We start from the raw sequence: 27,684 nt of genomic DNA, 5'->3' as shown, positions 1-27,684 counted from the left end.
AGGAGCGAGTGACCAGGGCGAGTCACTCCCACAGCCCAAGGCAGGTGAGGAGCTGGGGAGCCGAGCAGCAGAGACAACCGTGCCAGATTGGCCCATGCAGGATTTGGAAGAAATCCTTCCCACTTCAAACTTCCAGATGGTGTGGAAAGCATGGAGGTACAGGTAGCTGGCCCTATGTTAGAGAGCCAGACAGAATGTATGGACACTGAATGAAGGAAGTGAGTAACTGGGAAACAATTAGTGGTTTGTGTTTTTTTTCCCCTTTTGCCTATGTTTTCCTTTTGTGCAAACCAAGCCTGAAGAATGTGATATATGTTTGGGCTTTATGAGTATTTTGGGTTTAGGAATAATACTTACCTGAATCCTAAACTATTGGATTGATTTAAAGTCCAGTTTGAGAACAAGAAGCTAAAGATAGAACATTTAAGTTTGTGTTTTGAACTTTGGAAATCCTGCTGTGGCTCCCGTTCCTGAGAAGCTAATTAGCTTATCTCTCTCAGCTGTTTGTTTTACCTTCACGAGGGAGCTAAGGAAAAAGCTGATCGGTTTGCAAGAGTGTGCTGTAGCTATATTGCCTAAGGAGGTATTTTTAATTTGGTTTACAGCAAGGGTTTATTCCAAACTTTATTTGGCTACTGAAATCTGCTGTTACATGTCTCTGATATTGATGCTGGGAGAAAGTTTGAATTATGAGTGAACACCAGTGTAAAGCAATCCTGAGTCAGAGCACATGATTCCAGGAATAACCAACTACAGGAGATTGCTGTTTTGTTAAAGCTTTATTTTTACAATTGACTTTATTTTTGAATGAAATGCAAAAGTTATTTTTGTTTTATGTTGCATCTTTTTGACCACTGGGTCAGAATAAACATCATATTCTTTCTTAAGAACTTGGTTTGGCTGGTGATATTTTGAAACCTTTTGCTTGCCTTGTCTCTCCCCGGCCTAGGCAGTTGCCTAGGGCCAACTGAAAGTCCTGAAGGTACCCCTGGTTAGAGGGGACACGCCAGAATCCCGGTGTTTGTCACACGACAGCCCTGCGCTGCGGAGGGTTTGTGACAATATATGGTGTGCATGTGGAAGGGCATTTGCCATTCAAACTCAGCATGTCTTTAAGGAGAGCGCCAAACTTTTCAGCTGAAGAATCTCAGATCCTTGTCCTCCTGTGCCTCAGGCACAGGAGAGAAATTACAAAGAGGCAGCACCACCAGCCACCACACATCACCATGAGGGCTTGGAAGTTAATTCGCAGAACCCTGGCACAAAATTTTCTGCAGTGCTGCAAGGAACCCAGCATCAGCCATTTGCATGCACCACAACTTGCTAGCATAACATGCACTGAGTTGATGGGAAGGCAATCAGGTCCCTTCCCCCACTGAGAAAATCATATGTCCCCCATGCTCGGAGGTCTCCACCATCCAAGTCTATAATAAGGGCTTGCACATCTTTGACATTTCCCTACCTATGCAGAGATGCCAAGTCACCCAATTCAAAGCTGCACATTTTGGGACAGTCCTGGATCTATCACCATCTAATTCTGGTGCTTTATGGCACTTGCAGAACTGATTTCCCATGGGCAGCAAAAGGCACTACTAATCCCATTCTGCTTTGGCAAGTAAGGCCCTAAACCAGGACTGTTCTAAAAAAATCGCCAGCCTGAAACTAGGTAACTAGCCATCTCTGCCAATGCTCTAAACTGCTGGTCCACACATTACAGACTATTAGACCATATTTCAATGTTTCTTCTTTTAGATTGTTAGTACAGTCATTAATTCTAAGTATTCTGGATTACTGTAATATAGTTTACTTAGCGGGTTATCAGAAAAATCTTCATAGACTCTGAATCATACAAAACACGGCAGTCTGATTAATTTTCAATCTGAAAAAAATCAGATCATGTCACACGTTATTACCAAAAACTACATTGGTTACCGGTCAAGGCCAGAATCAGATTTAAGTTTGGTTGTATATGCTATATTGTTTTACATGGTTTAGCACCTGATTATCTGGTTCACAAGTTGGCGAAAGACAAAGGCGCGCGCCGACAACTGAGTGCAAGACGGAGGCGCGCGCCAAAGAAAATTACAGTTTATAGGGGCTCCGACGGGGGGGTTTGTTGGGGAGCCCCCCCAGTTTACTTAATAGAGAACGCGCCGGCGTTGTGGGGGGTTTGAGGGGTTGTAACCCTCCACATTTTACTGTAAACTTAACTTTTTCCCTAAAAACAGGGAAAAAGTGAAGTTTTCAGTAAAATGTGGGGGGTTACAACCCCCCACAATGCCCCCACAACGCGGCGCGATCTCTATTAAGTAAAGTGGGGGGGTTCCCCCCCATGCCCCCCCCCCGTCGGAGCCGTAAAAACAGTAATTTTCTGCGGTGCGTGCCTCTGCGCTGCGCTCAATTGTCTGCGCGCGCCTTTGTCCCGGCGTGCTTTTGACCTGACACCGATTATCTTGTGGATAATTTTTTTATTCATTAATTCACAATGCCCAAGATGTAATTGTAATTTGTTTACTTTTCCATTGGTAAAGGGTCATTTATACAAGAGCTCTTTTATTTTTATTTTTTTGTGAGTTTTGTACTTTATTCAAAATTTAAAAATACAATCCTTTTTTCTACTTTTTTTCCCCAAAATTCTTTATTAAAGGTTTTCATAAACATCAGTTACATCAAGCAAAACTTCCACAAATCCACATACTCTCAATGCAATAACATAAATGAGATCATCAAAACAGCATATGTCACAAGCAAAATAAACACAAAACAAATCCCACTACCCACCCACCTACCCTAAGGAGTCCTCCCCACTGACCAAAGAAATAAAGACAATCCAGTAGAAAAGATCAACAAAGAATAACCCTCTAAGTTGTAGCCTGCTGATGGTAAGCTTCATTCCAAGAAATATAGGGGTCCCAAATCTTATAGAAGGAGGCCAGACAGTTCAAGTTCAAGACAGTCAATTTAGTCATTATAAAAATATAATCCAATTTTTGACAAACAGCCTCCAAAGCAGGGGACAAAGGCTTCCTCCATTCCCGGGCTAGGACCAGTTGTGCTGCCACAAAAATATAAGAGACCAAATATGAACTTTAGGGCGAATTGCCACTAGGGATACACTTAAACAGTACTTCACCTGTTCCGGATACTGCTCCCCAGTAATATGAAAAGCTAATGCAAAAACTGAGCTCCAGAAAGTGCCCAGTTTTGGGCAGGTACAAATAGGTCCAACATTTCCCATCTCCCCGGTGGAACCAAGCCCAAAGCCTAGCTGGAGTGCAGTACCAATGGAACAGCATCTTGTTCCCAGTGTCTCTCAAACTGTGTGTCCAGGCACAGTGGTGTGCCCCAAAGAGATTCCAGGTGTGCCCCAGAGATTCCAGAATTTTACTTTATTTTTAAAAATTCCCTTCATAAGTATACACTAGAATAGATGACATATACATCATGTACACAAGAGTCTGCCAGTGTTATGAGCATCAGTGTATGTAAGGATATAACTGCCCAGAAAAGTGATTTTAAAAACAAGCACATCCATTGCATTGATTAGCAATTTTATCTACTTTAGTTTCACCATTGTTACAATTACCTAAATATAGCTTAAAGAACTTTAAATAAATAACTCTCAAATTTAATTTATTGTTGGTTTTGCAATTTTATGATTTCAATTATAATGTGCCATGAAAAACATTTGCTCTGTTTAGTGTGCCAGAGCTAAAAACGTTTGAGAGACACCGCCTTAAATAGATGGGAAAGAGCACTGCACCACTGCTGAGAAGTGAAAGTGATTTGAAGATCCCTCTCCTATCGTTCCCTATAAGTGGAGATCGGATCAGTGAAATCTAACAAGGCCAAGTATAGTCTAGAGATAGTACCCCTTGCCACCTCCATGACCCAGTGACCTTTCCAAATTGGTCTTTGTAACAGCAAGATCATCCCCCGCATATTGACCGAAAAAGGTACATAACTGAGTATCTAAATGAGTCAACATCTGGCATGCCATATTCTTCTTGCAGGGTCTGAAAAGGTACCATCTGCCCCTCCTTCCACAACTGTCATGTAATATAAAGTCTCCGTTTTCCCCAACCCAAAAAGGTCCTGTCACAATAGGCCGGCAGAAAATCAGGCAGGTAACCCAAAGAGGTTTGTTGAAAATATATGCGCTCTGGAAATAATTGTAGCCATAATGCCGTCCAGACCCTGGAGTGCCCGCGGAACCCGAGGAATGAGTGCTTGGAAGGGGACAGAGACAACCAAGGGACCGCCCATCAAGGTGTCGAGGGAATCCAGCTCTGCTCCAGTTTCACCCAATTTAGGAGAGTGCGATAGCCAATCAGATAGAATTCGCAAATACGCTGCCTTGTAATAGGCAAGAAAATCAGGGACTGCCATGCCTCCCGCTTATGGCGATCGCACTGGTTATGGGGGGATGTCTGGCAGGAGAGATTGGGTATCTCTCCTGCTGGTGAAGATCGCACAGGTTCGGGGATTCTGGCAGGAGAGATTGGGCATCACTCCTGCCGCGTTTGTTGCCGTGGGCAGGGGACACGAGACGGTGCCACGATTCTCTAACCGGCATTGTTTATGACAGACGCCGGTTAGAGAATCGTGCTTTTAGGCGAATGACTGGCCCCTACTTCGCCTAAAAGGTCTTGTTTTCGGCATGTGGGACTTGGGTGATCTTTTGGTCGGGAATGTGTTCTAAACATACACGTAGTGGCGGTCTGGGCGATTAAACTATTGAACGTACAGGTAGACCATTCTCGAAAACCCCCCACATTTTGTACTTTTTTTCGAGAATGGGCATTTCACTGTTACCTACTTTGGGCGCCTAGGTCCTTAGGCTAAAAGGGGACTTAGACATTGTTTTTGATTAGGTCCCTCCATGTATATTGGTATTAGATCCCTAACATGTGCCCAATCTCTCTTTCTGGATACCCCCTGTCCCTGCTGGACTGCCCAGCCCACCTCCTGCCCTCCCCCCTGGACTTCCCTTCCCCCATGACCCACCCTAACCCCCCCTGCATAGGGAAGGGGCAGGCCTGCCACTCAGACGAAGGCGGGCCTGCCGGAGAACCCGTCCAGCCGGCCATCAAAAAAGGTTAGAGGGAGGTCCGGTTGAGGATAGGGTGGGTCCTGGTGGGGGTGGGGTGGGGGTGTCCGGGAGATGGACTGGGTGGTCTGGTAGGAGTGGGGGGATGTCCGGCAGGAGATACTGGGCATGTCTCCTACCGGTGAAGATTGCGCAGGTTCTGGGGGATGACCAGCACGAGAGATTGGGCATCTCTCCTGCCGTGTTCATCGTGTGTGTGTGTGGGGGGGGGGATGGTGCCACGATTCTCTAACCGGTGTTTATGATGGACACCAGTTAGAGAATCATGCTTTTAGGCAAAGGATTGGCCCCTCCTTCGCCTAAAAGGTCTTGTTTTCGGCATTTGGGAATTGGGTGATTTTTTTGGTCGGGAATGTGTTCTAAACATACACGTAGTGGTGGTCTGGGCGATTAAACTGCTGAACGTACAGGTAGACCATTCTCGAAAACCCCCCCATTTTGGACTTTTTTTTGAGAATGGATATTTCCCTGCTATCTACTTTGTGCACCTAAGGTCTTAGGCCAAAAGGGGACTTAGACGTTGTTTTTGATTGCAGAAACCTGGTGGACAGAGGAAAATCAATGGGATGTGGCGCTGCCGGGGTACAAGCTATACAGGAGGGAGAGGACCCACAAGAAGGGGGGAGGCATAGCACTATATATAAAGGAATCTATCCACTCGGTCGGGATGGATATGGCAACGAAGGCAGAGGGGCTGGAATCTCTATGGGTCAAATTGCCGGGAAACAAGGGTGCAGGCATAAAACTGGGGCTGTACTATCGCCCACCTGGTAGGCCAGAAGGAGTCGGACACGACTTGGAAGCGGAACTGAGACAGGAATGCAGGACTGGAAGTGTAACAGTGATGGGGGACTTCAACTACCCGGGAATAGACTGGAGTACGGGTCACTCCAACTGCACTAGGGAAACAGGATTTGTAGAAGCTGTGAGGGACTGCTTCATGGAGCAACTAGTCAAAGAACCGACGCGAGGGGGTGCTACTTTTGACCTCATCCTAAACGGATTAGGGGTCCTGCAAGAGGGGTAGAAGGACCACTAGGCATCAGTGATCACAACGCGATCAGATTCACATTAGGAAGGGGGACACCCATAGTAAGGAGGACCGCAACAACTGCGCTCAACTTCAAGAAAGGGAACTATGTTGCTATGAGGGAAATGGTGGGGAGGAAGCTCAGAAACATCTTTAGGATGGAGACTGTGGGAAGTGCCTGGACCCTATTCAGGGACACCCTGCAGGAAGCACAAAGAATGTACGTCCCCAGTTTCAGGAAAGGCTGCAAGAACAAATGATCAAAGGACCCGGTTTGGATATCAACTGAAGTAAAGAGGGCAATAAATGACAAAAAGGTATCCTTCCGGAGATGGAAAAAGGACCCAACGGAGGAAAATCACCAGGCGCACAGGAAATGCCAAAAGGAATGCCACCGAGAGGTTAGAAAAGCAAAAGGGGAATACGAAGAGGGGCTGGCCAGGGAGGCGAAAAATTTCAAGGCATTCTTCAGTTACGTAAAGGGGAAGCGACCAGCCAGAGAGGAGGTGGGGCCGTTGGACGATGGGGATAGGAAGGGAGTGATTAAGGAGGATAAAGAGGTAGCTGAGAGGTTGAACACGTTCTTCTCGTCGGTTTTCACGAGCGAAGACACATCTAATATACCGGACTCAGAGGAGCTCATGAGTGGGGATCAGGCCGAAAAATTGGAGCACATAGAGGTAAGTAAGGAGGATGTCCTCAAACAGATAGACAGGTTAAAATGCGGCAAATCACCGGGCCCGGACGGGATCCACCCAAGGGTTCTGAAGGAACTAAGACAAGAAATAGCAGGCACAATCCAGCATGTTTGCAACCTATCCTTGAAAACTGGTGAGGTACCAGAGGACTGGAAATTGGCGAATGTCACACCTATCTTCAAGAAGGGATCGAGGGGTGACTTCGGGAACTACAGGCCGGTGAGCCTGACTTCAATTATAGGGAAGATGGTGGAAGCTATGATCAAGGACGGCATTTGCGAGCACATCGAGAGGAATGGCCTACTGAGAACAAGCCAGCACGGATTCTGTAAGGGAAGGTCGTGCCTAACGAACCTTCTGTACTTCTTTGAGGGAATAAGCAGTCGGGTGGACAATGGGGAACCCATAGACATTATTTACCTCGATTTTCAAAAGGCTTTCGACAAGGTGCCACATGAAAGGCTGCTTAGGAAGCTGTGGAATCACGGGGTGGGAGGGGATGTGCACAGATGGATCAAGCACTGGTTGTCGGGTAGACTGCAGAGGGTCGGAGTAAAGGGCCAATATTCTGACTGGCGTGGAGTCACAAGCGGTGTGCCACAGGGATCGGTGCTGGGGCCGTTACTTTTCAACATATTTATCAATGACCTGGAAAAGGAGGCAAAGTGCGAGGTTATAAAATTTGCAGACGATACCAAACTGTGCGGCAGAGTTAGGTCCAGGGAGGAGTGTGAGGACCTGCAAAAGGACCTGGACAAGCTGGAAGACTGGGCAAACAAATGGCAAATGCGCTTTAACGTGGAAAAATGCAAGGTCATGCATATAGGGAAAAAGAACCCGTTGTTCAACTACAAATTGGGGGGGGGGGGGGGGGCATTGTTGGGAGACAGCAGACTTGAGAGAGACTTGGGTGTGCTGGTGGATGCATCACTGAAGCCATCTGCACAGTGCGCAGCAGCCTCAAAAAAAGCCAACAGGATGCTGGGCATCATAAAGAGGGGCATAACAACCAGGACGCGGGAAGTCATCATGCCATTGTATCGAGCGATGGTGTGTCCACATCTGGAATACTGCGTTCAGTATTGGTCGCCGCACCTCAAGAAGGACATGGCGGTACTTGAGAGAGTCCAAAGGAGAGCAACGAAACTGGTAAGAGGGCTGAAACACTGCCCATACGCCAAGAGGTTGGATAGGCTGGGGCTCTTCTCTCTGGAAAAAAGGAGGCTCAGGGGAGATATGATAGAGACCTTCAAGATCATGAGGGGCATAGAGAGGGTGGATAGGGACAGATTCTTCAGACTGAAGGGGACAACAAGTACGAGGGGGCATTCGAAGAAACTGAAGGGAGATAGGTTCAAAACAAATGCAAGGAAGTTTTTTTTCACCCAAAGGGTCGTGGACACTTGGAATGCGCTACCGGAGGAAGTGATCAGGCCGAGTACGGTACAGGGATTCAAACAGGGATTGGACGGATTCCTGAGGGATAAAGGGATCGTGGGATACTGAGGGAGGAGCTGGGATGTAACACAAGTATAGAAAGCTAACCAGGTAATAAGTATAGAAAGCTAACCAGGTAATAAGTATAGAAACCCAACCAGGTCGTGCATGTGCAAGACCGGAGGGTTAGGACTTCGATGGGAAGATAGGACTTCAATGAGAAACCAAGGTGGCAAGGGAGCCCCTTCTGGTGATTCAGACAGGTCGTGACCTGTTTGGGCCGCCGCAGGAGCGGACTGCTGGGCAGGATGGACTGACCCGGCGGAGGCACTGCTTATGTTCTTATTAGATCTCTAATATGTATCGAGTTAGGATAAAAACTTGTATTGTAACTATAGCAAATTATAACTGTTAACTATATATTATGTATGTTAGCCTGTAACCCGTTGTGAGCTCTTTGAGAAGGACGAAATAGAAAATGAAACAAACATATGCATACTTGAGTTTGATCTGTCCTTGCTAATTTGGGGCACAGATCACAGAAATCTGCCCAGAACTGGACTTATTTCCCTGTCTACTGGAGCTGCCATTGAAGCCCACTCCAGATCTATCCAGCCATAAATGGGGAAGTCTGCCTGACACTGGGCTTATTTTCCAATTGCTGGAGTTGCTGTCTAAGCACCACTAAGTTTATTTTGATTCCATTCTCCTTCCATATAGAAATCCTTTGTGTTTCTCCCATGCATTTTTGAATTACATTACTGTTTCATCTCCATCACCTCATGTGGGAAGTGTCTGACTCCCTCTCTGTGAAAAAGTACTTCCTGATGATACTTTTAAGTCAACCCCCCTGGAAAAAGTTAGTTTATATATTAACACCTTTCAAATATTTAAATGTTTGTATCATATCACCAATATTCCTCTTAGGGCCGACTTAACTATAAGATCAGGTGAGGTTCTGGCTCAAGGTGCCAGCGCTAAAGGGCGCCAACATCTGGGGTCGTGACATCACTGGCTCATAAATTAAGCTGAGATGTGACTTGAACACTCTTTTCCCTCCTCCCTCTTCTGATGCTGCTGTTTGGTCTCAACAGGATGTGGCTTTATAGGGCAGCTGTCGCGAGGGGAATGGGCCAGTATCAAAATTAGCATTAGAGGAGGAAGGTCCCTCCTTCCTCCTGACGATGCTGTTTGAAACCGATACTGGTCCTCCCTCCTCATGGCAGGGGCCTATGAAACTGCATCTTGTCAGGACCAGGCAGTAGCATCAAAGGAGAGGAGGGAACAAGATGGGGGGGAGGGGGGAGCAAAGGAGCGTAAAATCAGGATGCCATAACATTTTTTAGCTGGCCCTGATTCCTCCTTTCCTCTAGGGCAGTGGTAGGCAAACTCATTAGACAAAAGAGCCAAAATCAGCAGTACGATTAAGATTTTTTTTGAGAGCCATACCCTGTGCCCACTTGCGCTACGATGGCTACGTCAACCCGACTGACACCCCGCTCGCCCGCATGTAGTCGAAATCAATTCATGACAGAGCCTAGAGAATGACACTGGGAAAAAAATTTGCCTCCGTCCACACCCCGTCCCCGTGAGCTCGGTCCCCATCCCCGCAAACCACCTGATCCCATCCACACAAGCCTCGAATAGTTTTATACTGAACTTATTATATTAAAGTATAAAAAAGAAACAATATTTTGTACAATTGTCAATTTATAAATCAGCATCTTCTCCCCATTCTCTCTTCCCCATTTCCCTTCAGAATCCTCAGCCCACTCCTTCTTCACTTCCCTTCAGCGCACGCACATAAAAACAAGCAAGCAATTTTATATCATTTTCATGCTATTCATTCATAAAAATTAAAGTGTAAATAATGCCAGTTACATAACAGAACATAAGAAGTTGCCTCTGCTGGGTCAGACCAGAGGTCCATTTCACCCAGCAGTCCGCTCCCACGGCGGCCCATCAGGTCCATGACCTGTAAGGTGATCCTTGTCTAAAACTATCCCTTTCATAATCCTATCCCTACCTCTATCTGTATCCCTCAATCCCCGTATCCTTCAGGAATTTATCCAGTCCTTCTTTGAAACCCCGTAGTGTACTCTGTCCTATCACAATCTCCAGGAGCGCATTCCAGGTGCCCACCACCTTCTGAGTGAAAAAGAATTTCCTAGCATTGGCTCTAAACCTGTCCCCTTTCAATTTCTCTGAGTGCCCCCTTGTTCTTGCGGTTCCCAATAGGCTGAAGAATCTGTCCCTATCTACCTTCTCTATGCCTTTCAGGATCTTGAAAGTCTCTATCATGTCTCCTCTGAGTCTCCGCTTCTCCAGGGAGAAGAGCCCCAGCCTTTCTAACCTGTCTGCGTATGAAAGGTTTTCCATACCTTTTATCATTTTTGTCGCTCTTCTCTGAACCCTCTCAAGTATCGCCATGTCCTTCTTAAGGTACGGTGACCAATATTGGACACAGTACTCCAGATGCGGGCGCACCATCGCACGATACAGCGGCATGATGACTTCCTTCGTTCTGGTTGTGATACCCTTCTTAATAATACCCAACATTCTGTTTGCTTTCTTCGAAGCTGCTGCGCATTGTTCCGTTGACTTCATTGTTGTATCCACCAGCACACCTAAGTCTTTATAAAAGTTGCCTGAACTATGTAACATCATTTTTAAAGGTTGGAATCTTTGTATTGTCAGAGAATCAATTTGATTCACAATCCTTTGGTTTTCATTTCAATTTATTGGCAATTTATAATGTTTTAATGATTTCATTCAATTTAATGAATTTAGGAAGAATTTGATTCAGTTACACAATATATTTTAAATGTATTATTCACATAACATGTCAAATGTATCCTGAGTAAAAAAAAAAGATAAACTTCTTAAAACTGTTAACTGTGTCAAGACTCGGTGTATATTCCCATAGAGCAGTGATTCCCAACCCTGTCCTGGAGGAACACCAAGCCAATCGGGTTTTCAGGCTAGCCCTAATGAATATGCATGAGAGAGATTTGCATATGATGGAAGTGATAGGCATGCAAATTTGCTTCATGCATATTCATTAGGGCTAGCCTGAAAACCCAATTGGCCTGGTGTTCCTCCAGGACAGGGTTGGGAACCACATAGAGTCTATACGTGTTTTTTTGTAAAATTTACAATCAAATTGGAAAATAGTTAAATCATTACATTTCTAATAATATGATGTAAAGAAAACAAAAGAGCTTTCAATTAAACCAACCGTTTTTATTGGAAATTCCAGATTGGAATACAACAGGGCCATGTAAAGTCCCTTTTTTAAATAACATCTTTAAATAATATTTAAATAACTTAGAAAGTGTCTTAACTGCAAACTGAAAACACTGCTTCATGTAAACATATGCATTGGGCATGCTCTGAAATGTGATTTTTGTTGTTGCATGCATGCTGATAACTTGTCAATCCTTGGCTCATAGTGCGTTAATTTCAGAGCAACACATGTAGCACTCATGTCATCCGTTAATCTGTTTCTAGCATCAGATTTTATATGATTCAAAGCCGAAAACAGCTGCTCACAAGCATAGGATGACCCAAACAAAGTAAGAAGAGCAATCCCAAGTGCTTTCATGGACTCTGACGTCAGAGAAAGGGCGGGACCGCCGGAAAAGGAAGTAGCGTAGCACAGGGCTCAGAGAAGGGGCGGGACCGCCAGCAGGGGAAGCAGCTGGGCTTACTGGCATCCGGAAACAACGGTAGGCAGCTTCTCCATGCAGGAGGGGGAGGGGGTGGGAGGCTGTGGGGGTGCGAGCGGTCCTTCGGGTGGGGGTGCGAGCGGTCCTTCGGGGTGGGAGTGCCAGCGGTCCTTCGGGGTGATGAATCGGACGTCGGGGGGGGCATCAGGCTTTCAGGGTGGGGACAGGACTTCAAGAGGGACAGGCAGACCTTCAAGGGGGGACAGGACTTCAAGGGGGGACAGGACTTCAAGGGGGACAGGCAGACCTTCAAGGGGGGACAGGACTTCAAGGGGGACAGGACTTCAAGGGGGGACAGGCAGACCTTCAAGGGGGGACAGGCAGACCTTCAAGGGGGGACAGGCAGACCTTCAAGGGGGGACAGGACTTCAAGGAGGACAGGCAGACCTTCAAGGGGGGACAGGACTTCAAGGGGGACGGACAGGACTTCAAGGGGGACAGGCAGACCTTCAAGGGGGACAGGCAGACCTTCAAGGGGGGACAAGCAGACCTTCAAGGGGGGACAGGCAGACCTTCAAGGGGGGACAGGCAGACCTTCAAGGGGGGACAGGACTTCAAGAGGGGACAGGCAGACCTTCAAGGGGGGACAGGACTTCAAGGGGGACAGGCAGACCTTCAAGGGGGACAGGCAGACCTTCAAGGGGGGACAGGACTTCAAGGGGGACAGGCAGACCTTCAAGGGGGGACAGGACTTCAAGGGAGACAGTCAGACCTTCAAGTGGGGACAGGCAGACCGAAGGGGGTGAAAAAGCTATAAAGGTGGTCTGGGAAATTCTGCTGAGTAAACTCCGGGTCTATTTCCACCCCCCAGTTACCGTAGTCCACTCCACTCAACTGGTTCAAACACTGAGTGGGGTTTGGGTGTTGTGCCTGGGTAGTTGTTTTCACACACTGAGTGGGGTTTGGGTGTTGTGCCTGGGTAGTTGTTTTGGGATCTCTTCTAGTGGTTTGTCAGTATCTCCTTGTGGTCAAAGGAAGGAAACTTTGTTAACCTTAGCATTGACCTTCATAATATATTTGTAACAGCGCTGCTTGTGTGGCATTAGGCTATGTAGTGATCGAAAGAAAAAAACAGACCTTTGCACATTTTTGCACTAGGTATATGGTGGGTGTATGAGGAGATTCACATTTCCTGCACAGCTAAGTCCTTGTGAAGTTACCTTGTTCTTTCTGTATTTGACATCTAGCAAGGTCTCTGTTTGGAAGGAAAGATCTAAGTTATGGTAAAAGCAGATAGCGTTGCTGGTTTTAAAAAGGTTTGGACAAATTCCTGGTGGAAAAGTCCATAGTCTGTTATTAAGACATGGGGGAAGCGTCTGCTTGCCCTGGATCGGTAGCATGGAATGTTGCTATTCTTTGGGTTTTGACCAGGTATTAGTGACCTGGATTGGCTACCATGAGAATGGGCTACTGGGCATGATGGACCATTGATCTGACCCAGTTAGGCTATTCTTATGTTCTCATCTGTAGGGGCCTTTGTTTTCACTTCTTATTTAAATGTATTTTTTTCTGGGAACTTATCAGTGTTTTTTATAATGGGAACAAAAATGGAAGAGAATTACCGTAATGTGTGTGGAATGGGAGGGGGGGTTAACTACCATAATTTCTTCAGCTAAATACCGGTAATTCAATCCACCTCAACCAGACATAGGAGAACTCACGCACTATTCACACACCCTCCAACCAAAAACGTCAAAAGAAAAAAACTGTTCATTCTTACAAACTATCATATGTAATGTAATGTAATGTAATTTATTTCTTATATACCGCTACATCCGTTAGGTTCTAAGCGGTTTATAACTTTTAATCTAGAGTTAGTGAGTATGAATTCAGCAACAAGAACAGAAATCACATGTTCATTCTTATAAACTATAACATTTACCAGTAATCTAGATCAAACGAAGTATCGAGGACAAAATAATCTAAATACAGTTACCGTAATTACAGTAAAGTTGTAAATAAACAAAGTTTACAGGTTTATTCAGTCATCATCATCACAGTCATCTGAATCCTTGAATCCATCAAAATACGAATTGTCATCATCGTCATTAAATAAAGTGAGCACGGCCTGCAGACGATCCTCGTTTATTTCCGAAGTGATATCGTCATCATCATCATCGCTGATATCCGTGTTGTTGCCTCCTTCCGCTGCATGATTACCGGTAGTAGTGTCATTGGTTTCATAAACAATGCCCGCTTTTCTAAATCCGTTTCGAATAGTATATGGTGTTATTTTATCCCATGCTGAAGCCACCCACTTGCAGACTTCTGTGAAAGTTGCCCGCTTCAGCCGCCCCGTGGGTGTGTACTTGTGCGTGCCGCTCTGCATCCACTCCTCCCACTCCTTTCTAACAAAAGTCTTGAATGGATGATTCACTGCGATGTCAAGTGGCTGCAGCTTACACGTCAGGCCTCCAGGTATCACAGTGATGTGGGCACCAGAAGAATTAATGTAGGCCTGAACATTTTTTTCTTTGTGGGCAGCCATGGCATCAAAAATTAACAAGGATTTTTTTTGCAAAGAATCCACCCTGTCTTGCTCTAAAGCATTTATCTACCCACAATCTCATTACGTCGCAGTCCATCCATCCCTTCTTGTTGCAGTGCACAACCACACTGGTGGGCAGTTTTTCACGGGGCATAGTGACCCTTTTGAAAATGACCATGGGCTTTAACTTAACCCTGCTAGCTGAGCAACCAAGAATTACTGTAAAACACGTTCTTTCATGCCCAGTTGTGGTGATGGCAACAGATTTAGTACCTGTGGGGGCTACGGTTCTTGTCGCTGGAATGTCGAATGCCATTGGAATTTCATCCATGTTGATGACGTCCTTTGCAGTGATGGCAAGTTCAGATATTTCTTTGGCGACAAAGTCACAGAAATCGATCAATTTTTGCTGCCAGTCATCCGGAAGTCGCTGGCCAACAGTTGTTCTCATTCGAACAGATAGTCCGTTCCTTTTCATAAATTTTGAGATCCATGTGAAGCCAGCTTTGAAGTCGGGTATTCCTCTTCCATTGGCAAGTAGTTTTGCCTTCATCTGAATCTCAACGGTAGAGACTGATTGATTTTGCTCCCTTCTCGCCAGAATCCACTGCTTCAAGTCATCCTCCAGCTGAGGCCATTTTGGTTTGGCCCCACGACGTGCCCGTTTTCGCGGATTGCATTTCTCCAGTTCCTTATCATCTTTTCTCCATTCACGCACCGATGTTTCTCCAACATCGAACTCTCTCGCTGTGGCACGGTTGCCTATTTCCTCAGCTTTCGCAACGACTTTAAGCTTAAAGTCCACTGTATATGACTTTCGTCTCATTCCTGGCATTATGTCGGTAAATTTAAATTTAAACTCTACTACCGGGTAGATAAATGCAGAATACCAATCTGAAGAGATCAAATTAAAATGTGGGCTCTACATGCAGCATTAATCTTTTATAGGCTTATCCAAAGGCTGAGATGCTGTTGTATAGGCAAAATAGTATTCACTGGGCAAATTACAAGGCCAGATAGAGGGGGGACACAGCCACGTGGTGAAAAGCACGCCGCGGCCTTGGTGACAGGTCAAAAGCGCGCCCCCACAACCCGGCGCAGAAAACTGAGCGGCAAGCATGCTCAGACCATCTTCTAGCATGCTTACAGAGCTGGGAGCAGGGCAGGGCAGGCGAAAGGAGAGTCGGGGCGGGTGAAAGGAGAGTTGGGGCGGACGAGAGGAGAGTCAGGGCGGCGAGAGGAGAGTCGAGGCGGCGAACGGAGAGTCGGGGCGGCATGCACGGTATACGCGTGTGCGCGCTATATTAAATTTTTTTAACATAAATTTATTTTACTCGCGCGCTATACCTGTGTGCGCGTTTTACACGGGTGTGCAGTATATGGATGAAAATACGGTACTTTAGATGTTAAAAACTTTGATGGGGACCATTTTAATAATTATCGATCCTCAGTTTGGAAGGCCATTCGTGCTCACTATCCCGATGAAAAGGATATATCTCAGCTCACCTCTTTACAGTATAGGGTTGGCTCTGATATATATTCCTTCATCCGTGATTTTGAAGAAAAATGGGAATTACAAATTGAGGATCCTTGCTCTAAAGACAAAATTAAAGGTTTAGCCTTCCAAACTTTACGTAGTATTATGCCCAAGGGCATACAGACTAAATTGGACAGCGTTGTTGGCATGGCTGGCAAGCCATGGTCTGAAATTATTACACATATTCATTACTCTCAACTTTTGAATCTAGAGAACAGAAGGAATTACTCCAATTGCAGAAAAAGGCTTTGACTACCCAAATTCACAACCAGACCCAGCCTCAGTCCCCGCCTTCTCAAGTCTCTAGTCAACCCCCTGGCATAGTCTCCCAGATGAAGCAGGCTGTGCGCCTGGCTCAACAGGAGGCCGTCCAGCTCGCTCAAATTCAACGGGCTCAGCCCACTCTTCCCTGACACCAACCCCCTTACACACAGTTTGCCCCCGCTTCTGGATCGCGGGATTTGCGCGGCGCTGATAGAGCCACCCTGCGAGGCGGTACTTCCCATCCCCGTGATAAATCCCAAGTCCAATGTTGGACCTGTAATAAACATGGCCATTACTCGGCTGAGTGTTGATTCAATGCTTTTAACCGAGGGGTGGTTGCGGCTGTTAATGCTGTTTTAAAAATTTATCAATTTTTACCCTATGCATATATTACACTTTATTCTACCCATGTTTTGTCCAAAATCTTATCTATCCCTGCTGTTACCTTTACCACCCGGAGGCTTGCTACTTATTTAGCTGTCCTCCTTACAGGCAACATTGACATCAAGCCAGTCTCGAAAGTTGACACCTTGTCAGACAAAGTACAACCCTTTCTTGTGTTCTTTGGTCCCTCAGCAGTAGCATTGCATGGGTGTCCCCAAGAAGCGCCCTCTAAATCAATTGTCAAGCCATACAAAGATGGCTTTCAAGTCTTTGTAGATGGCTCTCAAACCAAAACGGGCACTGCCTTTGCTTGGTTTGTGTATAACGTCAAAGATCAGATCTGGGAAAGTGGATGGAGTATAATGCCCATTTCCCTTACTGCACAAGCAGCAGAACTAGCAGTTCTCCTGCAAGCTCTCGAGACTTACCCCAATCAAAATCTTACCATCTATTCTGACTCTGTATATGCTATCAAATGTATTGAAGAAAATCATGACAAATGGCAGGTTAGAGGTTTCATCGATAGCACAGATAAACCATTGCAGCACATTGCGCTCTTAGAGCACCTTATGATAGCCATACAAAGCAGACGCACCCCTGCGGCAATTGTTAAAATAAAAGCCCATGACAACACTGATATGTCTTTTGCCCAGAAGGCACATCAACATGTTGACCTTTTGGCTAAAGAAGCAACTGCATATCCATATACAGCCTCATTATATGTAAGCACAAGAGCTCGACCCACTGATATTGAAGCCTCCTTTACTGAAGGAGCCACCCTAGATGAATTACAACAATGGCAGAAATTAGGGTGCAAACAGGTTAAAGGAATATGGAAAACACAAGATATGCGAGTATGTATATCCACGACCTCACTATGGCTATATGCCCAAGATCATGTCAGAACACATGCACCCTTCTCACAACTAAATAAAGCATACGCCTGGCTACCCAAAACCTGGGAAGGATCATGTACTCTAGGCATTATTCGACCCAGTTTCTTTCTACTTCCACTTGAACATGGGACCCGTTTAGGTTTTCAGGTATACCAATCTCATAACAGGAATAAACGTGCTGTAGATGTTACTAAAGGATTACAGATAGGTGAGTGGAAGGATAACGACTGGCCCCCTTCTCGTATCATCAGTTATTATGGGCCTGCTACTTGGGCTGCTGATGGCATGTGGGGATACCGTACCCCTATTTACATTCTGAATAGACTTATCAGACTTCAGGCAGTAGTTGAGACCATTACTAATGCTACTTCTCTTGCCCTAAACATTTTAGCAGCCCATGATGACCAGCTCAGAAATGCTATTTACCAGAACAGATTAGCCTTGGATTATTTATTGGCTGCTGAAGGTGGTGTCTGTGGTAAATTCAGTTTGTCAAACTGTTGCCTGCATATCGATGAGGCAGGGCAGGTAGTGAAAGATATTACTGATGGGATGAAAGATGTTGCACATGTCCCCGTCCAAACTTGGAATGGTGTCCAACCAGACTTGTTCACTTCCTGATTTCCTAACATTGGAGCTCTTAGACCTATTTTAATTTTCTTGGGTATCCTTTGTCTGACCTTTTTGCTAATCCATGCTGCCTCCCTTGTTGTGTAAATCTTGTAAGAACTACCACTGCTCAGGTTTCACGCCAGATGCTAGCTGCACATATCTATTGTCATCTTACTCCACAGGCTGTGGATCCCAGATACCAGACTATGAGACCTTTTAAAAATCTATTTGCTGATTTCCCTCTTCATGAGGAACCTTCCACCTCAGTAATCTATTCAGACATACAAGACACAACTGAGTCTCATGACACACCTGTATAATCAACTTACTGGTTATCTGAATATTTAGCGTTATTCCTAGAATCCTTTATGAATAAGTTTATTTGTATCTCTTTATGCAATTATTTTATATATTATGCTACACTATTGCTTTTTATATTTAATTGCTGTGACATGTTATATCGTCCTTGGTTAGTATAGTTTGTGGATGGGTCATATGTCCTTTTAATTTTTTATCATACTCAATTTCGAGTATTTGGTTTTATGCCCGTATTTCAGGATTCAGCCTATATCTTTGAGTCATCTATATCTATCGACAGGATGTCAAAGCCACCAGGGGCTTTGAAGAGGGGATGAGAGGAGGGGGAAGAACAGTAAGTCCTTGTACTATACAGGTGAAGTAAAATAAGCCCTTTAGGTAGAACTAAAGGTGAAGAAAAATGGAAGAATTACCCTGCCTCCAACCCCTGTTATAATAGAACATTGTATTAAAGGCCTAAAAATGATTCATGAAACATTCTGACTACACTGGTCAGCTGTCATACAGTTTTTGGGAAATAACCTGCTGAGATAAGCGAAACTTATAATAAGCAAAACAAGCAGATTTTGCATGACTCGCCTAGCCTGCATGCCAACGGGCACCACATCTGCTGTAAGGATTGGGACATATCCTGATCAGCATCCTGATTAAGAATAGAATATAAAAGTACCTTATTTTGCAAGAATACCAAGTGACAAACAGGGTTTACTGGCCAAGGCTCGAAATTGCTGATTGTGATATTTAAAATGGCCTATGCGGGAAAAGATAGATTTTTGGTAAACAGGACGCACGTATAGCATGACATAAATATCATAAACCAATTAGTGAATTAACAAGTGTAATGACATGTAAGAAATAATCAATAAAAATTAGTCATGTGATTTAGACCAACATGGTGCCAGCCACCTAGAAATGTATAAAAACAGGCCTTTTAGAGGAAGTAACTAGAACAGACATCAGAGGATCCTCAGGCCTGAAGATCACATTCTGTTACTCTCTATGCTGAAAGATTTATTCTTGTAAGCTGTTACTGATTTGTTAATAAATATACTTATTGATTGATAACAGTATATTGAGTGTGAGGTCTCTATTTGGCAGTAGGCCCAAACAGCGGGCCTGCGTCAATCTCTAGCATTTCATCCCTTTCAGTCTCTATCCTCTTTCCATCTTTAATATTTCTCCTCCACCACTCTCTCTCTAGCTTTTTCCTCTCCCTCCCATCCTTCTGGCTCTCCATGGCCCAATGGCGAAGGGTAGCTCTGGAAAGTGGCACTAGCAGCTCCTTCTTGGCCCAGGCCAGCTCTCTTTCTCCCTGGGCTTGGGCTAGACACTGATTTTTACAGTTCAAGGTACCTGAAAGTTTCAACATCTGCATAAAATTTACTGAATAAATAAATGTGTACATACTCAACTAGATAGAACACTGGATGCTATCCTACAGACTAAAACTAAACCCGGACAAAACAAAATTCTTCCTAGCGATCCCCAAAGACAAAATCAAAGACACCACAATTCAAGTAAAAGGATCCGTTTTCCCCCTCGAACAAACCTTAAAAATACTGGGAGTCACACTGGACAAACATCTATCCCTTGATAAACACACTGACATCACAGTCAGAAAAAGTATCTCGGTGCTCTGGAAACTCCGCACCATAAAAAAAATACTTTGACGACACTTCATTCCTCCTGCTAGTACAATCCTCCATCCTCAGCATACTAGACTACTGCAATATCATTTACTTGAGCTCCACAAAAAAAACCATCAGGAGACTCAAAATGATCCAAAACACCGCTGTCCTCCTCATATTCAGCTTGAAAAAATGGGAACACATCACCCCTTTCTACCACAAACTCCACTGGCTACCACTGGAATCCAGAGTCCTATTCAAATTCGCTTGCTTTTGCTATAAAACAATGTTTGGTTTATCCCCAAGCTACATCATCCCTCACTTCCTCCTGAATCACATTATCAAGAACTCCCGCAGAATTCAACTCTTCACCTACCCCTCCCTAAAACTATGCCACTCTAAAAAATTCCTTGACAAACCTTCGCCTTCCAAGCCACCAAGCTAAACCCATGGCTAACCCAAATGGCCCTCAAGGCCCCCAACTACCTCGGCCTTAGGAAAATGCTCAAAACCCACCTCTTCCAAGACCAGGATCCTTAATGCCCCTTCCTAACTAAATAAACCTCCCCCCCTCACTACCTCTCCCCCTTCCTCCCTGGCAACTTTGATTAATTTGGTCTTGAACTGCTTGTTACTCTGTTTAATTGATGTGAACCACTTGTAACTCTGTTTAATTAATGTGAACCGCCTAGAACTCTTCTGGGTATGGCGGTATTCAAGAATAAAGTTATTATTATTAAAAAGAAAATAAGAAGAACTGCTCAAAATATAAGCAAAGGGATGGTTAAAATCCCACTTTCTTAACAGTGGCACAATGCAGTCACTTTAATAAGATGAGCTATGATGTAAATTACTACTTACCATGGCAGCTGAACAAAGGGGACTGTTCTGTAAGCCAGGGACTTGAGTCTGGCTCTTCCTCTGATGAAGAACGATAGTTGACAAGCTCCTGAACATCCTCTTGGTAAGGGCTGCAGATGAAACATCCATCAGTCTTGTATTTCCCTCCCAAAAATAGCTTAGAAAGAAAATACACTGGCCCTGCTTGGGGTATGCAACATATTTCAAAATCTGGGGAAGAAAATGACTTGGTCCCTGCTTGGACTATGCAATACATCTCAAAATTGTGGGGAGCCATTCTAATAGTGGGAATATGAAAAATTGACCTACCATACTGTCAGTTTACAGTGTGCTACAAATATAGTCACTATGGGGCCAATATGCAGACTGTGGGAGGTAGCCCAGATACCTTGCAAGGCCGACAAAACCCAAAAATTCAATACTGGGGCTTTATCTGGACACCAGCATTGAATTTCTAGTCTACATTCAGCCATGGTAGATATTCATCAGGTTAAGTCATAGTAGCCAAAGATAGACTGCTATTTAAGGTGGTTCTATCTAGCCGCTAGACGTAGGTGGTCAGCCAATGAATTGTAGTTAGTCAGCTTGACACTATTTAGCCTACCAGGAGCTGTCCCTGGTCAGCTAAATACAGCTGAATATCAGGCGATGTGAGGCTAAATTTTATAACAGTACAGGTGATATAAGAAGCTTGGCTCTGTAACTCCTACCTCCGCATCAAGAGCTATAGTAGGGAATGATGCAGTGTCAGTCTCTCCCAGCACAGCGTTCCCTGCAAAAAGCAATCTCTGTGTTCAGTACAATTTTTCATCTTACCCCTGTGTTTGCAATCCAAGATCATGATGTACATCACAAGTGGAACAATCATCATCCTCTTGACTTTCCTCTTCTTCCCTCCCCTTATAGCATTCTGTGTACATGAAGAATAAAGCAAAGTTACTTACTTGTAGCAGGTGTTCTCCGAGGACAGCAGGCGTATATTCTTACATGTGGATGACGTCCTCCATGGAACCCAGTGCAGACACTGCCAAGTGCATTGTCACTTTAAATCTTTGAGGCAGTGCCCACATCATTCAAGTGTGAGAGCCTTCCTGCCTGACACTCGAGCATGGGATCATCAACACAGTAGCAAAGAAGGTAACTCCTAGAGGAAGAGGGAAGAATGTGAGAATATATGCTTGCTGCCCTCATTGAACAGCTGCTACAGGTATGTAACTTTGCTTTCTCTGAGGACAAGCAGGCATAATATTTTCACATGTGGGACTCACTAGCTACTAGGCTAGTGAGCTAGTGAAGAAAAGGGCAGGAGGACAGAGTTGTCTTTCAAGTATTAAAAAGATTTTGTAGAACTGCTTGCCCAAACTGGCTATTCCACCTGGAATTTTGCTCCAGATAGTAGTGAGAAGTGAAGATGTGGGAGGATGACCATCTTGCTACCTTGCAAATTTCTTCAATGGATGCAGAAATGGGCTACAGATGCAGCCATTGCATTGAACTGTAACATGGCCATGCAGGGTCAGCCCAGCCTGAGCATATGCAAAGGCGAAACAGTCAGACAACAAGTCAAAGATGGTATGTTTGGTGATGGGAATCCCCAGTCTGTTAAGATCGAAGACTACTAAAAGCTGGGAGGACTTCCTATGCAGTTTACTACATTCTAGATAGTACAGTAAAGCACGCTGCTGCATCTTCAGGCTGAGTATGAGGTTTTGGAAAGAAGTACAATGAATTGAATAAGAAGAAATTCTGTTACTACTTTAGGAAAGAATTTAGAGTGGGTTTGAAGAACTGCCTATGGCAGGTCTGCCACTAATTCCTGAATTTCGCTTACTTGTCTAGCAGATGTGAACGCTATTATGATGACCACTTTCCATGACAAGAATTTCAAGGAATAGGAGTGGTGAGGTCCAAAAGGAGGCCTCTTAAGACTCATAAGTATGATATTCAGATCCCAGGTCACCAGGGGAGGCTTACTAGGTAGCTTGGTGTAAAACAAGACTTTCATGAATCAAACTACCAAGGAGTGAACTGATTTTGGCTTGTAATTAATCTTTAAATGGATGGCACCAATTGCACTAAGTACACACGTACTGAGTTAGTTTTTAAGACAGAATTAGAAAGATGGAGGAGGTACTCCAGAAGAGAAGGAAGACAGCACATAGTAGGGCTACGTGTTCCAGTTGTACACCAGAGGGAAAACCTTGTCTATTTAAAATGGTAACAACTTCTGGATGGAAGGTTTTCAAGAAGCAATGAGTATTCTGGAAACATCTTCTGAAAGGTTCAAAGATAGCAGCTCTATGTCATCAAGAACCACGCTGTCAGGATGAGGAGGCGGGGGTCAGGAGGAAGGAGAGACCCCTTATTTTGCATTATGAGAGCTCTAACCTCCACAGTTCTTTGGATGATAGTTCCAGAAGAGGAATACAGATTTGGTGAGGCATGTAGAGTGTATTTAGGATCATGGTCCCCTGGTCTCGATGCAGCTTGAGAAGAATTTTCCTGATGAAAGGAATCGGAGGAAGGCATATAGATGAACTCCCCCCTTAATGAAGAAGGAAAACATCCTGGGCTTCTCAAACGGGAGCACAGAGCCTGGATCATTATTGGGGGAGCTTGTTGTTCTGAGGATATGCAAAGAGATCTATTAATGGGGTCCTCCACCACTAGAAAATATGGTGAAACACATGGGGTTGAAGTGCTCTGCTCTATTTGTCCGCCACAGCATTTTGTTTGCCAGCTAGGTAGACTGCATTGAGGAATATTCATTGAGAGGCTGCCCAAATCCACATAAGATTTCCTAACATAGGAAATAAGAGCTTGTACCTCCTTGTTTATTCAAGTACTATAGCACTACTTGGCTGTTCATGTGAACAAGACTGAGAAGGTGGTTCTGAAAAGTTCTGAGGACATTCTAGATCACTTGCAATTTGAGGAGAATGATGTGATATGTTCTCTCCTGTTGGGACTAGGAACCCTGTGTGTAGGTAGGCTCCCCAACTTATCATGAAATTGTCTGTGGTTAGAATCTTATGATATGGAGGGAATTGAAAGGGAAGTCCACAAGTAAGATTGTGCGTTACTGTCCAACACTGCAGATAGTGGTGGAGTGCCTGAGTAACTTGGGACACAGTCTGTAAGATCAGAGAGAAGTGAGTCCACTGAGGTACTCAAAAGCTCTCCCCCCCAAAAAAAAAAAAAATTTTGTACCTTCATCATGAAGCCGCCTTCATGGCTCCTTCTCCTCCTGCTCTGCTCTTCTCAATACACCACCCCCTGCTTAAAACCTCCTTCCTCCAACCTTCCCGACCCCTCAATTAACTCTAACATCTGCCCTGGCCTCAAAATCCCCACATTGCTGCGCACCAGAAATCATCCCTCCAAAAAAAACCCTCGAAGAGTCAACCACGCATCCCTAAAACCTGTTCCCTCCGCAAATCTCCCCAACCTTGCTTCAGACTCCCTCACCCCAGTCCCAACACTCTATTGCAACGCCAGATCCGTTTGCAATAAGATCCAAATCCTGAAAGATCTACTCAAAGACTCTGACCTGGGATTCCTATGCGTCACGGAATCTTGGATCACAAAAGATGACATATTTACACAAAATGAACTCTGCTCCCACGGCTACCAAGGTCTCCTCTCTCCCAGAACTAACCGAAAAGGAGGCGGTCTGGCACTAATTTACAAATCATTCTTCAATGTCCAGCTCATCGAAAAGAGCAGCCACCCCTCTCTAGAATACATGCTAGCCTCGGTTAATGATGAACTCCAACCTCACCCACTGGGTATCCTACTCCTTTTTCGCCCACCTACCCCTTGGAACAAATCCTCTGACCTCATTCTCGAAACCATTTCAAACGCCTTCCTCAAATTTCAAAGACTTCTGATCATTGGGGACATCAATCTCCACCTTGATGACAACACCAACAAGGATACGATCGAACTGAAGAGCTTCCTCATCTCTCTTGGTTTTTCCCCCCTTCACCTTCCCCAACCCATGAAAAGGGACACACTCTAGACCTCATTAGTTTCCTGGACCTTACCGCCTACAAAACCACAGCCGGCGACACCCGCTGGGAACAGGTCCCCTGGTCTGACCACTTCCTTGGGACCTTCTGCCTCCCCATCTTCATATCGCATCTCGGGGCCCCTCCCCCCTCCTCCAATTCCATCACCTTTCGCAAAAAAATTTCAAGCGACCTGTTCTGGACAAAATTTCTCAAACAACTCTCCTCTGCTCCCAAGCCTGCAGATCCAGAATCCAACTGGCTTAACTGGACTTCCCTCTCCGAGTCCACCTACCACTCCCTTGCCCCCCTTTCCACCAAATCTATCTCCTACCCTCACAAAGCCCCCTGGTAATTAAAGAGAATTAAAGCAGAAATACCGTGCCCTAGAGCTCATATGGAAAAAATCTAACTCCCCTATAGACAGACAGTCCTGGAGAGCCAACATTAAACTCTACAATTCAGCACTAAAAAAGGCTAGGAAGAACTTCTACGGTGAGAACATATCCAGATCCAACAACCAGAGTAGTACACTTTTCAAAATCTGGCGCTCTCTAACCTCCAAAAAAGGCTCCACCTCTCTCCCCTCCTCTCCCTCATCAGAAGTTCTAGCAAAATTCTTCAATGAAAAGGTCACCACCTTCCCACCTGCAATCTCCTACAACTCCCTAGTTCTCACTGACTCCAACTCTACTCCAACGGCCTCTAACAATATCCCAGCCGACAGACTCTGGGCAGCCTTTGAACACATATCCGAATCCCTCATCCTCAAACTCTGTCTCAAACTGAAATCAAGCAGTTGTTCTTTAGACCCTTTCCCCTCCTACCTCTACGAGGAAATACCCACTCAGGCCATCTCCTCCATTACCATACTCCTAAACTCCGCCCTACATTCGGGCCTTCTCTCCCCAGAAATGGGCCATATCGCCTTAACCCCTCTATTGAAAAAACCCGACCTCGACCCTTCCTCACCATCCAGCTATCGCCCAATAGCAAATATTCCTTTTTTAACCAAGATGCTCGAGACCATCATATCGACCCAACTCTCATCCTATCTAGAGAAATTTTCCATTCTCCTACCTTACCAATATGGCTTTCGCCCCAATTTCAGCACCGAATCCCTATTGACCTCCCTAATCTCCAAGGTTCAACAACTTCATTCCTGTAACAAGTTCGCTGTCCTCCTGCAATTCGATCTTTCCGCCGCTTTCGACGTTGTTCACCACGATATTCTGATCTACCAACTCTCCAAGATCGGCATCACCTCTACAGTCCTTGAATGGTTCTCAAAATTCCTCCGTTCCCGATCCTACATTGTCAATAGGAAGGGCACCTCATCCCCCCCTGGACACCAATCTGTGGAGTCCCGCAAGGCTCACCTTTATCTCCTATCCTTTTCAACATTTATATGACCTCTCTAAAACTCCTTCATCTATCCCCCTTGAAACAATTTGCACCTACGCTGATGACATCTTTGTCCTTCTCGAGGCCGACTCGAACCTCACCAATCTCTCAGAGAACATATCCTCTTGTATCTCGAACCTCCAATCTTGGGCCCACACCGTCCAAATGAAATTGAATGAAACCAAGACAAAACTCCTTTGGCTTGGCCCAAAATTAGCTCACCTACCCACCTCAATCCCACTGTCCTCTGGCTCCACTCTGCAGCTAGAATTCTCCAGCAAGGTCCTGGGCGTCATCATTGACTCTACATTGTCCTTCAATGACCACCTCAACTCCCTGGTCAAAAATGCTACTTCAGCCTACACATGTTGAGGAAAGTAAGATCCTGTTTCCATCAAAAACATTTCGCTGTTCTACTGGACTACTGCAATTCTATCTTCATAAGCCTAACGAAGAAAAACCTTCACAAACTCCAACGGATTCAAAATGCCGCGGCCAAGCTTATCTTTGCAAAAAGTAAATTCGATCACGTCTCACCGCTTCTTTCCAAGCTTCATTGGCTCCCGATAATTTCCAGAGTTCACTTCAAATGCATCTGCCTAACTTTCAAGATCCTCCATGGCATCCTTCCTCCATTAATTCCACTCTCTTGGAATTCCTCAAATCTTAATACCACCAGACCTACCCAAAAACTAAAATTATCCTTCCCCTCACTAAAAGACATTTCCGACCCAGGAAAACTGGGGACTTCCCTCCTCTTCAGATTCATCGAGCTCTGGAATAGCCTTGCCTCCCCTCTTCGGAACCTGAGTGCCCTCCAACCCTTCCGTAAACATCTGAAAACCTGGCTTTTCTCAAAAACCTAACACTCCCTCCTCTTCTGACATCCCAGCCCGCTAACACTCTTCCCTCTCCGATCTTCACCCATCCCTCCATTGGAGTTCCTTTCTCATTACAATTCTTGTAAACTGTGCCGAGCTCCACAAATGTGGAGATGGCGCGGTATATAAACCCAAGATTTAGTTTAGTTTAGTAAAAATGGAACTAAGCTAGTGGTGTGATAGACAAATGAAGTCATGTGGCCTATGATATGCAACAGTTGATGAGAAGAAACCTGTGTGGAATTGGAAATCTGTCTGGACAGACTATCATGTCCGCTCTCTGTTGAGGTAGGAAAGCTCGGCTCTGAATCGTGTTGCGAAGGGCTTCAATGAATTCTAATTGTTGAATTGGTTGAAGATGTGATTTTGGGCTACAAATCCTACTTCTAGGAGGCAGA

At 45.0% G+C, this 27,684-nt stretch overlaps 1 protein-coding gene across 10 annotated transcripts in view; it reads right to left on the bottom strand.

Annotated features, from left to right (window-relative positions):
• Positions 1 to 27,684, bottom strand: part of BHMG1 (basic helix-loop-helix and HMG-box containing 1) — a 484,779-nt gene that overhangs the window by 184,095 nt on the left and 273,000 nt on the right. For 9 of the 10 annotated variants that reach the window (XM_033953753.1, XM_033953748.1, XM_033953746.1 and 6 more), the window contains 2 exons: positions 21,808 to 21,901; positions 20,992 to 21,101 (listed from right to left, as the gene is read on the bottom strand). The exons of the other annotated variant lie outside the window; for it this stretch is intronic. In XM_033953753.1, coding sequence (XP_033809644.1) covers positions 20,992 to 21,101; positions 21,808 to 21,901 — 204 coding nt within the window. The remainder of the gene's footprint in view (positions 1 to 20,991; positions 21,102 to 21,807; positions 21,902 to 27,684) is intronic. 10 annotated transcript variants of the gene reach the window in all.

Source organism: Geotrypetes seraphini, chromosome 8, assembly GCF_902459505.1.
Source record: "Geotrypetes seraphini chromosome 8, aGeoSer1.1, whole genome shotgun sequence".
Taxonomy (NCBI): Eukaryota; Metazoa; Chordata; class Amphibia; order Gymnophiona; family Dermophiidae; genus Geotrypetes; species Geotrypetes seraphini.
This window is presented reverse-complemented; position numbering and strand designations above follow the sequence as displayed.